General features: G+C 43.3%; 1 protein-coding gene and 1 non-coding gene across 2 annotated transcripts in view; one reads left to right on the forward strand and one right to left on the reverse strand.

Annotated features, from left to right (window-relative positions):
- Nucleotides 1-803: 803 nt before the first annotated feature.
- Nucleotides 804-931, forward strand: LOC130576732 (U6atac minor spliceosomal RNA). Its single transcript, XR_008965697.1, has one exon. It is a non-coding gene; the product is annotated as a U6atac minor spliceosomal RNA (small nuclear RNA).
- A 1,359-nt stretch (nucleotides 932-2,290) lies between these two features.
- WDR5 (WD repeat domain 5) overlaps nucleotides 2,291-13,041 on the reverse strand; it is an 11,040-nt gene continuing 289 nt past the window's right edge. The window contains exons 2-14 of the mRNA XM_057371533.1: nucleotides 11,470-11,660; nucleotides 10,516-10,624; nucleotides 9,179-9,252; nucleotides 8,186-8,275; nucleotides 7,510-7,599; nucleotides 6,919-7,002; nucleotides 6,064-6,119; nucleotides 5,866-5,912; nucleotides 5,634-5,709; nucleotides 5,285-5,318; nucleotides 4,682-4,756; nucleotides 4,322-4,409; nucleotides 2,291-3,406 (exon numbers count right to left, since the gene is read on the reverse strand). Of these exons, the coding sequence (XP_057227516.1) occupies nucleotides 3,306-3,406; nucleotides 4,322-4,409; nucleotides 4,682-4,756; nucleotides 5,285-5,318; nucleotides 5,634-5,709; nucleotides 5,866-5,912; nucleotides 6,064-6,119; nucleotides 6,919-7,002; nucleotides 7,510-7,599; nucleotides 8,186-8,275; nucleotides 9,179-9,252; nucleotides 10,516-10,624; nucleotides 11,470-11,550 (1,005 nt within the window). The 5' untranslated portion in view covers nucleotides 11,551-11,660 and the 3' untranslated portion in view covers nucleotides 2,291-3,305. The remainder of the gene's footprint in view (nucleotides 3,407-4,321; nucleotides 4,410-4,681; nucleotides 4,757-5,284; nucleotides 5,319-5,633; nucleotides 5,710-5,865; nucleotides 5,913-6,063; nucleotides 6,120-6,918; nucleotides 7,003-7,509; nucleotides 7,600-8,185; nucleotides 8,276-9,178; nucleotides 9,253-10,515; nucleotides 10,625-11,469; nucleotides 11,661-13,041) is intronic.

The following is a 13,041-nucleotide window of genomic DNA, read 5'->3' on the forward strand; positions in this document are numbered from 1 at the left end:
CCCCTTGGGATGCCGAAGAGAGAGGCCTTAAGAAAAGGGGCTAAAAACACCCAACCTTTTCGAGCGCTTCCACATCTGGAATTTACAACTCATCATTAGTGCTGACGGAACTCGGAGCGACCTGCCAAATCCCGGGAATACGCCGGGAATAAACTCCCTCCTCCCGCGCTGCTCCGGCTGCGGGAGATTTTACCAGCACATCCCGCGGTAGGCTCCCGCTCCCGCTCAAACCCGCGGGATATCCAGCGGGGAAGCCAAACCCGCGGGATATCCAGCGGGGAAGCCAAACCCGCGGGATATCCAGCGGGGAAGCCAAACCCGCGGGATATCCAGCGGGGAAGCCAAACCTGCGGGATATCCAGGGGGAAGCTCAGCCCCGCGCAAATTACGCGGATCCGCCGCAAATCCCGCGGTGAGCTCACCCCGCACCGCTCCGCACCGCACCGCCGGGATCGGGATTCGAACCCGTGAACCTAAGGGCGCCCGCCGCCGTCAGCGAGGCCGCAGCAAAACCACACCCTCCCCGCGTCACGTGGCGGGCGAAGAGATTCCGCCTTCTGCGCGTTGATTGGCTGAAAGCGATGAATATATTAAAAAGGTAGCTGAAAGCGAGCGTTTATGCTTTTTTACCGGGGAGTTTAGGGGTTTTAGAGATATYCTGGGAATTAGAATGACAGCTTTCTGTAGGGATTGGAAGGACTTATCAAAATAGGAAAACAAGAGGCAGAAAGGTTCTCTCACTCTATCCTTCATAGATATAGTTTAGAGGAGGTATAAATAGGCACGGTTGTGACCGGACCGCTGTGTTGTATGAAAGGAGAGAAGGTTAGCACTCCCCTTGATAAGGATGGAAGAGGCCCTAGTGGCCTATACAACACACATACGGTTAAGGCACTGCCACCTACTTCGTGGCATCTAACCATGTTTTTTCCTTGTTTATTTTTCTGAGGGAGACCTTTATTAAGAAAAGCGTGCAGCACCCTCTTTTTTAGTCCCTCAGCTCACCCATTCCCTCACCCCAAAAGTCGCCGGTGGATCAGAGCCCCATGGTAATATCTCACCCGCCCTGGGCACACTGTAACCCACCCCAGCCCCTCGCAGCCCATACCTAACACAMAATTTACACCTCCCCTACTCCATGCCTTGCAGTCAGCGCACAACCCTTCTTGTCAGAGCTGTGCTTGAGCTAATCCTGACCCTCAAACCACCGCAGCCATGCCAGGCTGCACAGAATTAGAGCTAAGTAGAGCTCATGCCAATAGGACCCAGYATTAATCCCAGGTGGGATATTAAGGATTTATACAGACCCTTTCCAAMGAGCAGCTTTACAGCAGATCCTTTACATTAGGGTTTTTCTATCCCTGTTTAAGAGATTTCCTCCTGATAGCAGAAAATTCATCTCGAGTCTCCACAGCTCTGTGGCGCAGAGGGCAGGGAGAGACAGCACAGCTGGGCAAGCAAAGCCGCTCAAACATGGTGACAGAAGCATTATGCCAGAAAATGTTTCTGAATTAACATTAAAATGCTCTGCTGGAGTCAAATTCCAGCTTCTCCATGCTGTAAAGCAGCACAGCCACATTTTGCATTGAAGAGCTTCACCGGCCTTCAAGAATAAGACCCAAAAACAATCATGACTTGACCATTTTAGCAGCGAGGCTCACCTTGTCTAGACACAGTGTCCCTTCCTGTGGGTAATGAAAAACCTCCAAAGGCACTGATATTATTAATAGCYRTTTTAGCAGCTCAACATGAACTCTMTTTTTATATTTCAAAAAGAAAACCTATGCCTCATGTCTTGCAGCTTTTTCTCCAAGGGTTTCAAAGCAAGGCAGCTTCACAGCAGCACTCCAGAGGTCTGGACTGTAATTGATTTTCTGTTATTACCAAGCACAGGAGGTCAATACCAAAATAATGGGGTTTTGCTTCACCAGGAGCAAAACATCCCCTTCCAGCAGAACCCTTTGGGTGCTATAAAACTTGTACCTCCACGCATTTCTTACCAGCACAAGGTAAATCCTGGATCCTGCAAGAAGGCAGCAGGAATCCCTTCCCTTGGCTAAAGCTCTCTGTGAGGGGTTGTACCAATGTTTCTCTGCTGAGGACACCCTCAGTTCAATCCTTTTAACTTCAATAAATAAATTTTGACTCATGCTCCTCTTCTYCACAAGTGATGGAAATTGTGGAGAATTTGGCAGCACAACTGCTGCCAAAACACTTCACCTAAAATTGTTTTGAAAAGAGGCTTCCATGGACAAGGACACTTCACACGAGCACACTCTTACCACAAACATACACATAAAATCCCACCTTTTTATTATGGCATATGGTATTTTTCTGCATGTGTAAATACCACATGGATGTGACAAAAAGGGAAAGAARTATCAACGCTGAGAGAGATACAGAGTCATGCCATTTGCAATACAGCTTCATACCATGGATTGCCAAGATACAAAAAGTCTGGGTTTGTTTCTTTTTTTTTTACATTGAAATAACTTTACAGTGTTCTTGTGAGTTGGCTTTATAACCAGAAGAGGCAAAAAAGAAAAAAAAAATTAAAATATGCTGAGAACAACTACAAGCAGAATTCATTTTAATGGTTAACAGAAGAACTGTAACTTTTTGCTCTAGAACAGCATCTATTTAACACACGTAACAAGAGGTAAGCAACTATACAGAAGGTCAGAGATTCCACCACAGGAGTCAAGTCAGGGGCAGGAAGAGGGAAATCTGGAACTGCATGGTTTTATTTGGTCACAAAGTTTGAGCTGAGTGTTTAAAATGAAGCACCCTTAAAGATGCAGTACTCATATTTAAAACAATACAGAAACTTCCCAAGAGACTAGAACCTACATTCTGGAAAACAAAATTAAAAAAATTTAAAAAAAAAAAAATTAGACGTTTTTAAAAAAAAATTCCACACATCTCTAGGCTTGTGACTTAACTTACTGGTACAAAGTAGATTGGCAACTCTTCCTTAAGCAGCAACAGTGCCCAGAAGCAATGCCATCAGAAAATACAGTATCTTTGGGGTGTCCAAGACTTCTGACCCGATGTCAGAATGATCCATTTGTCTGCCAAAACATTAGGCAAGAAAAGGAGACACTGCATCTTTTTTTTTTTTTTTTCCCACCACGTTGCCCGGCTCTAGCAGAGCTAAGATGTTTTCTTTGGGCCAGGACTAACAGAAACCACTTTATCAAGTATTCTTCAGGTTTCCTGCCAAACTGGATTTATGGGTGTTTTTTAATAATTTTTTTAAAAACTTTTTTTTTTTCCTGACAGTCTCTAAAACAATCCTGGAACGTTTAACAGTCACTCTTCCACAGTTTAATTGTTTTGTCGTTTTCTAGTGCCGCTGATGCGATGATGTTTTCTGTTGGGTGACAGGCTGTGGAGATGACAACATCTGAGAAAAAAGAAAAGATAGAATTATTTAAATCTGGTTCCTAGTAGGCATTTCTGAAAATTAGCATGTGCTGCTACTGTGTTYTAAAACAGCAAAGTCAAGTTATTATTTCCTTGGGGCAGAATTAAATGCATTATTTGTAAATATTTTACAACTGCTGCTCCTCTGTGAAAGGAAACAGGAGGAGGAAAGAATTGAGGTAGTAGGAAAAGTGTTTGACAGGTTTGAAAATGTGAGAACTCTCTAAATTCCAGTTCTTACTTCTATCAGAGTGTGTCAGACACAGCTGAATCMAAACCCAGGTCACTGTTTTTGTCATGGAAGTTATTTCCAACATCCTGGTTAATGCTTTATCTAACACATCATCCTCAGTGCCTGAAAATAAAATCCTGCTGCCACTGCCCTCCTTACACTCCAAATCAATGGAATCCAGCCCAAATCATTGGATAGAGCCCAAAGGAAATKACTGAGGACACTGAAATTGCAGTTAAAACTCTGCTCTTTTAYAGGACTCAGACTGAGTGACATTTCATGGTTCAAGACAACGCACACTTACAGATATTTCCAGTCCACAGCAACCCTGATCCTTTGGAGCTGCAGCTCTGGAAGGTGTTAAGAGGCCAATCAAAGTCACTAATGTTATGAGACACCTAAATATCTTGACCAGTCCTGTGCTCAAGGAAATCTCCTTTGCAAGCTGATGTCAAAGTTTAAGAATAAARTATTTTCAATGCCCATAAAACCCTTTCATAAAAAGGAGCAAACTCCCAGGGTTCAATTAAGCTTCAGCCAGTCAAGAATTTATGGGTCTGACAGCCAGAATAGAACATCAGAGAGAAAATGTTCAGGCTAAGCTCTCACTACAACATGATACGAGGGATATTCCATCAATAAAACCAAAATCTGCCCCCTCACCTGTGTGTCCTTGTAGTTTCTGTACAATCTCTTTTGTCTGAAGGTTCCAAATATAAACCAGGTTGTCTTCTGAACCAGACACGATCCACTGGAGGGGCAGAGAGAAAACAGTTATGTGAATCCTTCTGGTCCATATCCAAGTGCTATTATTCACTAAATATTTCATTGTTATCATGTGAAAGGGAGGAGGAAGAGGAGGAAAAGTCAGGAAATCTGTAATGAGACAGTGTAGAGACACAGAAACCTCTGAACCAGCACCCCCAAAGGAGGTTTCCAGCCCCCAAAATCCTCTTTTTTATCTACAGAAAGAAGCCATAAAAACTGAACATTGGTGAAAATAAATAATAAATCTACACCAACCTTTCCACCAGTGACAGAGAAATTGGCAAATATGCAGTACTTCTCATTTTTGTGTCCTGTGTACGTCTTCAGGCACTGGAAGGGAAGARCCACAAGATAGAAATGCAGCTGGGAGGGAGTTTTCTCAGTCAAGGACAAACTCTCTGGGAGKGAAAGACTCAACAGATCTGCCTGTTCCCACCCTGCCAAATGATCTAGAGGATGCAGAGGGCAGCTCTGCTCTAGAACATGAAACAATGCCCTATATTTATCCCATTACAGCAGTGAAAGAGATCAAAGGCWATTTATTGTYCATGAAGAGAAAAATGCWGAAAYATTGYTGTATTTAAYRTMTCASGACTATGCAGAAGGCAAATATTTCCATTTTTTATTCTTTTCAAAGATGTCTTCCTACCCTCACAGGAAACTATTTCTAATCTGGATCTACCCTCTTTTAGTTTAAAACCATTACCCCTTGTCCTATTGCTACAGGCCCYGCTAAAAGTTTATCCTCTCTAYTAAAGACACTTTTTTCTGTAGTACTCATATGTGAAGTTTAAAAATCACCTGTGAAATCCAGATTTTCCCATAACYTTAGTTAAGTCTACATTTCTTGAGAATTACCTTTCCTTTGCTGTAGTCCCACAGTTTAAGAGTGCTGGAAAGAGAAGAAAAAACAAAGATTTTAGCTCTTGGGTGTGTTTCTTTTGCATTTGAAAATTTCCTTGCAGCAGAAAAAAATTTCCCCATACCAAAGTTCTGAAAGTCTACGTGGATGATTTTAACCTGGCTTTGGGGTTAACTAATCCTGCATTCCAAAGTATCAATTTTACTGCCATGCCATTCATATTCTCCTCTATAAATCACTAGATATGAAGACATGTATTATAATTACAAATAGTAAAATAAAGCATCAGCTGATACTCCAAATTTCAAATCTATGTGTTTTTCTCCTTTTTTTTTTAATACTTACTTGTCCAAAGTTGCAGCTAATATGTATTTGCCATTTGGTGAGAACTTCACAAAAGACACAGGAGGGTTATCATCATCTAYAGCAAAATTAAAAGCAGTGTTACAAAATGCACAGTTGTATTGTCTCACTGACAGAGGATTTCTTTTGACATTAATTTGTTTTTAATAGCTTAACTGAAACACAGCAAATCTGTGTGAAAAGTAGAGCCCTGGCAAGAAGTATTTCTGCTTACCAATCAGTGTTTTCAAGCACTGGCCTGATGCTGTATCCCAGATTCGACTGTTAAAAACACACAAAAATCATTATTATCAGGTTTGAAGTCTTTGTAACAATTTTGACATTACAAATACAAGGATTTTTTTTTTTAAATAAGTCTTTTTTTTAAATGCAAAAGTGTGAAGAGTGATGCAGACAAGAAATAACCACTTACCAGAGTCCATCATAGCTACTTGACACTATCAGGGATCCATCACGATTAAAATGCACCTGTAATATTATTAATTAGTCATTAATAAGACTAAAAACTTTACTGAAGTTTATAAAGTTCAAAYGTTTAAGCTCCACTGCAAGTCCATATTTTCCATTACAGACACAGAACACATCAGCAGCATCAAAGATGGGGACAGAACCTGATTATTTTAAGGCATGGAATAGAACCTCTTATGTAGCCATTGGTGAGTTTTAAGGTCAATTTTCTGCTATTTTGAAGAATTATTACAATTAAGAAACATTTTGAAGTGTGAATTATCTTTTACATATGGCAGCAGCCACAGTTCAACGTATCTGAGGCTCAAATTTTTTTCAACTTTCTTAATTTCAAAAACATTAGGAGTTGAACACCTCCTGGTTTCCCTTAATTCCAATGGATATTGTGAGTTTCTAGCTCATTTCTATTAAATGAGAGATTTAAAACAAGAGTGTTCTATGAAACAAGCCTGCTCTGGACTTCAGCAATGGCTTGGAACAACACAAAAGCAAAAGAAAGGGTGTTCTTGGAGCATCAAGTGACACAAATYTGTATCACAGAATTACACTCAGGCATGACTGGCACACCTCTGCACTACCCACACTTATACTCAGGACCAAAATCCACATTGATCTTAGAGAAAACGCTGTTCTTTTCATTCCCACTGAGCAATGGCCACTGGCAACAAGCACAGCYCAGCCTGAGCCCTGTGTAAGGTCTGGTAACAGAGCACAGACTCACCCCTCTACAGGGGCAGGAGAGGAGCTCTGCTAAACAAAATAAACGTTTTGGTGTGTTCACTGATCAGGAGGGACTTACAGCTGAAACTGGGTCAGAGTGAGCAGGCAACGTCTTGAGGCACTTCCCTGTTTTCACATCCCATATCCTCACGCTTTCGTCGAACTGGAGAGGGAAGAGAGGCACRAGGGGTTTAGTGAAGGACCTGTTGGAGGATTGGCAACAGCACGAGCCTTGTCCCAGTTGGGTCACAAAGCCCAGGACACAACTGGGAACACATCCCTGAATTCCTCTCCATGCAGGAAATCTGCACRTTGAGCATCTGACCCAATCTGCAGAGGGAGAGGTGCTTAAAAGTCATCCTTTAGGTAAATTAGAATTTAGRTGATTAGAAACTCTGAGTTGTATTATAAATTCTGCATTCACTGCTTATAAATTGTACTACATCAATCCTGCTTGCAGAAATCCTGTGCCTTCTAATCATAAATTAGCGTGCTCCACTAATCATAATAATCTGTTAAGAAAATAAAGCTGTAATTGTACCTATGATTTAATGCCATCATCATTCTGCCAAGGATCCCTAAAGAACCTGTCTGTCYCTTCGGTGACAAGTGACAGAGTGTGCAGCACTTGCTTCCCACAAAGGAAAAAAAAAAATAAAGAATCACTCACTGAGCCAGAAACGATGAGGTTTGACTGAGGGTTGAAATTGCAGCAGAAAACGTAGTTACTGTGCCCTTTCAATGTCTTYAAGCACTTACCCTGAAATAAAATTCAGCAGAGTTAAATACACAGCATCACCCAGCACCGTAAATGCATCCAGAGAGACCACAGTAAGGTTAATCACTGTGCAACACAGAAAGAAACCATCTCTAACCCCAGATTTAGATGGGCAGAAGGCCAACTGCAACAAAACAGCAGAGAAAAAACCAACATAAAACAATCTTAATGAYTGCAGCCAAGGTGCAAACCCTTTGGGCAGCTCAGGACGATCCAAAAGRTTAAACATTCCTTATCAAATCTCAACCAAATGATCCAGTTCTCTCTGTCATCACAGAAAGGGAGATAAAAAGAAGAAATATCATATGTATGATAAGAAGTTATAAAAAGGTTTCATGTGAGAGGCTTTTTGCTGTGGTTGTAACTCCATCACAAGGCTGTAGTGCTCTCTCTCAGAGCACAACAGGCTCCTCGTACTAACCACAAGCATCCCACTCTTTCCAAGAGCAGACAGCACAATTCATTCACCCTCACAGCCCATTCACCAGCTTGTTATAAGCAGKAACACGAGTTAAGAAGCCAACGTTGGAGAAAATGAAGGTAAATAAATAATAATTTCTGCCCTTACCGAGCTTACATCCCATATTTTGAGAGTTTTATCATCAGAGGCAGAGACAAGGAGGTTGGAATCTGATGACCAAGCAACATCAGAGATCCCCTAAAACAAAAGAAAACAATTCTCAGCTCTGCTTGTTGAGCCACACAGAAAAGTGGAAAACACAGACTGCAGATAACATTCCCAGCTGAAGCTTGAATGAAAATTCAGCACTGAGAGTCAGGAATTCAGTGATTTCACTGGGTTAAGAGCTCCTCTGGCACATGTTCATTTTCAGCTGAGCCACATACTCTGAGAACATCARTACCTTGTTCACACAGTTCTTACTGCGGTCACCAAAACCCTCTGTTGGAATTCCTAAACAGAATGCTAATAAATTAATCTGAATAAGTGGCTTTTCTTCATGACAAATGGCTGCTCTTTACAGTCCAAGTCCCCAAGGCTGGAGAAGATTCCAGTGTTTTTTCTTTTGATTAATCTTCATTTTTGCTCATGAAACTTCAGCACGTAAGACACTTWAAAAAAAAAGGAAAACYRAAGGGCTTGGGAGTTYGTGTTTTCTTTAGAACTTTGCAGAATGAGTAAGTGTTGTGTTTATGTAGGCAAACCCACAAGAAAAATTCAWTCTCCTTAAAAGGCAAGTGTTTTGTTCCTTATACAAAGGAAAGATGGAGCAGGACACAGTGTCAGAATTCACAGGGATTTGCACCCAAGAATGCTCTTCCCCAAGCCTGAGATGGGCTCTCCTAAACTGCAGGGACACAAGAAGCTGGCTGGGCAGTGGGAATGCAGCTATTCCATGATCAGCCTGCACTCCCAGCCTGACCCAATATTACTCCAGCAACTCCAGGCTGTTGCACAGGACTACACAAGAACTGCAAAATAAAGACTGAAGAACAAACCCTTTGCACAAGTAAAACTAACCAAAAATGGGTATTTCTGAATGAGGAAAAGTAAGCAAAATTCTTCACAGGTGAATTCACACAGTAACCACCTCATACTYACCAGCTTGTGACCAGATATTGTTTTTTCAAACTTGCCATCATACGCTCCCCAGATTTTAATGAGTTTGTCAGCAGCTGGAAAAGAATGTGCCAGTTCAGAGATAAATTAACAGCACTAACACAGCCGTCCCTTCCAGGTGGAAGGAGATAAATTAACCCCATCTCTGCASACCCTGGGCAGTTCTCCCTCCCCTAGCAGACCTCAGGGAAGAAGGTAATATGGAATTGGTAAAGAACAGCTTCCTACACTGCACTCTGCAGCAGCTGAGGTTACATAAGCTGCCTGGAATGCAGAGAGTCTCCAGCAGCTTTAGTTTCTCTCATGACAACTTGGGTTTCTACTTTTGTTTTAGATTGCCAGTGGTAAAAGCAGTGCTGGTCCACAGGAATGATTGAAAGGCTTTTGCCCCAAAAAGAACAATAATTACACCACRAGCTGGACTGAATGAATGCCTGTAGAAACCCAAGCATATTATCCATGGTAACTCGCAAAACAAGACAGAGAAAAAAGTTGTTTTTTGCCAGATAGAGAGTTTGGAAAATACGCTCAGGGGAGAGGGAAAGGGGGACTTTAATGGGGACACTATAATGATTTATATGGCACACTGCACTGATCCTATTGAGGCTGTTTGCAGTTAAGCCCCAAGCAATTGCCATGCCTGGAAGATGTCCCAGTGACCCTCATTGTCATATTCAACAATTTCCAACTGCCCTTTCCTTATACACAGATCCCCTCCAGATCCTGACAGTCACAGAAACACATTTTCAAGGGAAAGCTGTCAAGCAATGTTGAACACCAAAAAAAAGCCTTCTGAAATACCAAAGCTGACAGGAAAGGGACTTGTTCTATCACATAAGAGAGTATGAAGTGAAACAATATTTAAAACAATGTTCTACACTTCACTGAGGTAATCAAAGCCTCTGACTAACAATCACCACAGGCACACAGGACAAAGCACTGGCCAGTCCTGTGTGTCAAACTCTGCACCTTCCTTATTTCCCAGAGGAAAGGTTTGCCTGCACATAGTGTACACAAAGTTTAATTTAAAAGCTTTGAAAAGCACAAGGGTTTCCTCTGCACAGGAAAGAACCCTGGGCTGGTTTTTGCCCATTTGCTCAGTACAGAAAGCTGAGCAGGTGAATGGTCTCCTGGCAATGCAAAGACCCCTGTTCAAAGAACTTAGATTATCTCAAGGAGAGACAGCTTTGGTATCATTGTTTTAAGAAAAACCACGACATGACATTCCTCCTCTCCCTGATGGAGGTAGCCCTGCAGACAGGCCCTTCTCCAAGGGCCACATTTATGTTTGAGGTGAGATAAAAGCAAGCAATACTTACAGGAGCTGGCGAGCCACTCTCCATTAGGACTGAACTTGACTGATGACACCGCCTTTGTGTGTCCTGCTAACGTGAACTTGAGAGCATAGTTTGGCTTTACTGGGGCAGGCTGYAAGACAAACATGAATGAATGAGTTCAATTCCAAATTTAGTACCTCAGTGGCCAGCTCTGATCAGTACACAGGAATAGACCACGTGGATGTCCATGGTAACAGAGATTCCAGCATTTACAATCCCATTCCCTTCTAAATTCCAAAAACAAACAAACCAAACACCCTTTCAGTCTGGGGCCTTACTGTTTCAGACACATCACCAAGGCATACTTGAGATGAACTTCATCCAAGCCAGTAACAAGCAGGTGAGAATAATCCAACAGCCCAAYCACAAAGTGCATGGCAATTCCAAGTAACACTCTTGATATTGATCTGTGCAGAGCTTTTAAGTGTTTGCATTTTCATCCTGATCATGAATTAAACCACAGGCCAATTACTCCATGCYCCTAAAATCCCACTTTTATCCTTTTCCACCTTTTAAAAAGGCTTCATGGTTTGACAGTAATACCTCCTTTGAGCATCTTCAGGCTTCAAAGAACCTGAATAACTGTTTCCCACTCCACAACTARAGATTCACCAGTTCTCCAGTCACCTCCAGGAATTCCAAGGATACAAACAGCCTCTGCCATGCTCAAAATGACAAGAAGTATTTCACTAGTGAGAACCTCCCCAAACCCAAAAAGAACCCTTAGCAGTACAGCAGAGCCTGCACTCTAACCACTTTCCCCATAAAATCCTCAGCACCAGACAACAGCAAAAGCAGACACATGGAAAAGATCTCAATCTTTCGAGAATGAGACACATGAGAATTCAAATCCCCGATTCTGGCCTGTTGCTGAGTGTTCAGGTAGTTCCAGGTGATTTTACACAGCTATTTTTTGGAGCCCCCACACACACACACCTTGCTCTGATTGGTCGAGGAGGAAGGAGTAGATTGTGTTTTGGTGGATTCTGCATCTGGCTTCTTTTCTTCTGTTGCCATGGTTCTGGAGCTGGCAAACGAGACTTATGGGTGCTTGAAGGGGAGAATGAATGTGCTGCTTCAAAAGGCAGCTCTTGCCACTGAGAGGAGAACCGTGCTGAAAGGAAAGCCTGGAARAAAAACAAAATATTCTCATTAGCTGTCAAAAAGATTCTCAGCATGCACAAGAGTGATATTGGTCAAAGTGCAGGTTGCTAGAAACCAGTGTGAAAACCCCTATTTATTAGCTGTTGAGTAACAGAGCAGTATTTTAGGCCTTCAGACCTACTCATGTCCAAGACCAAAGATTCAAACCACGGCCTTTGATCACCTCTTGGAAAGCTTTTTCCCACTGTGCTCCATTGCAAACAGAAATACAACACAATGGCTCTGAGGTGTGGCAGGGGTTTTGTATCACAGACCCCAAAACGCTTCTAACAAGTATTTGGTATAGGGTAAATACAGCAGTTTATAAGGAAGATGGAAGGAACAGTCCAAGGCCTTTCCATTTTGATTTGTTAAGGTAGATAATRCAAGATTATAAGGGACACAAAAAATAACTAGCATTTGCATAGTTTAAGACCTGACTAGATTCTTTTCACCTCAGAATGTGAATATTTTGGTCTCATATTTCCCTGCTCAAAGATTTGAGCATCAAACCATACCCTTCTSCACCCGAGACTTCCCCCTGACTGGCAGCAGCCTTGGATCAGCCTCTCCACACTCGCTTTCTGTAACAGGAGCTGATGGAGAGCAGTGCCAGGATTYGGTAATCGGGGCTGATGCTGCAGAGGGAACAAATCTCCACTGCAGCTCAGCCAYATTTCAGCTCAGCAACAGAATCACCCCCAGCTCACACTGCCGGGATTTGCCTTCTAAGTGCATTTGCAAGATCGCAGCTCCTTTTGCTGGTGGCAGCACATTCGGGAACAAGAGCGATTGCCCTCAGGATCCACTGGCATTCCAAGCATCTCCCTCCCGAGAGGGTGCAGAGCAGGGCGCTACCAGTTTGCCTGCCGGCTGTGCTCGGTGCGGGGAGATCCCAAAATCCCAAAACGGGCCAGGTGGAAGGGARCAGAGCRGCTCATCTGCTCCAACCTCCCCGCTCCAGCAGGGTCATCCCGGAGCACATGGCACAGCGCTGCATCCAGACTGTTCCCGACTCTYTCCAGCGAGGGACACTCCACGCCCTCCCCGGGCAATCCGGGGGCCGCAACACGAAATTAAACTTTCCTAACGCAGATCCTGCTCCTTTTCATCTGGAACTAATCTGGGAATTCGGGCGAGCACGCAGCGCGGTGCCAAACCACCGCAAGCAGCATCGGGGGGGCTCCGTCCCAGCACAGCCCAGCGCATCCCCCACCCCCGGTACCGAAAAGATCCCCCCCGATCCCCTCAGCCCGCTCTGGAATGTGGCCGGGGGGTGGTCCCGGTGGGGATCCCGGATCTGGGGAGGGGATGGGGGTGAAGTGAGGGGTCCCCACGCGGTTTTGGGGGGATGAGGGCGGGGGC

The sequence above is a fragment of the Malurus melanocephalus genome, unplaced genomic scaffold (genome assembly GCF_030028575.1).
Source record: "Malurus melanocephalus ecotype Western Australia unplaced genomic scaffold, MMel_1.1 scaffold_149, whole genome shotgun sequence".
NCBI lineage: Eukaryota > Metazoa > Chordata > Aves > Passeriformes > Maluridae > Malurus > Malurus melanocephalus.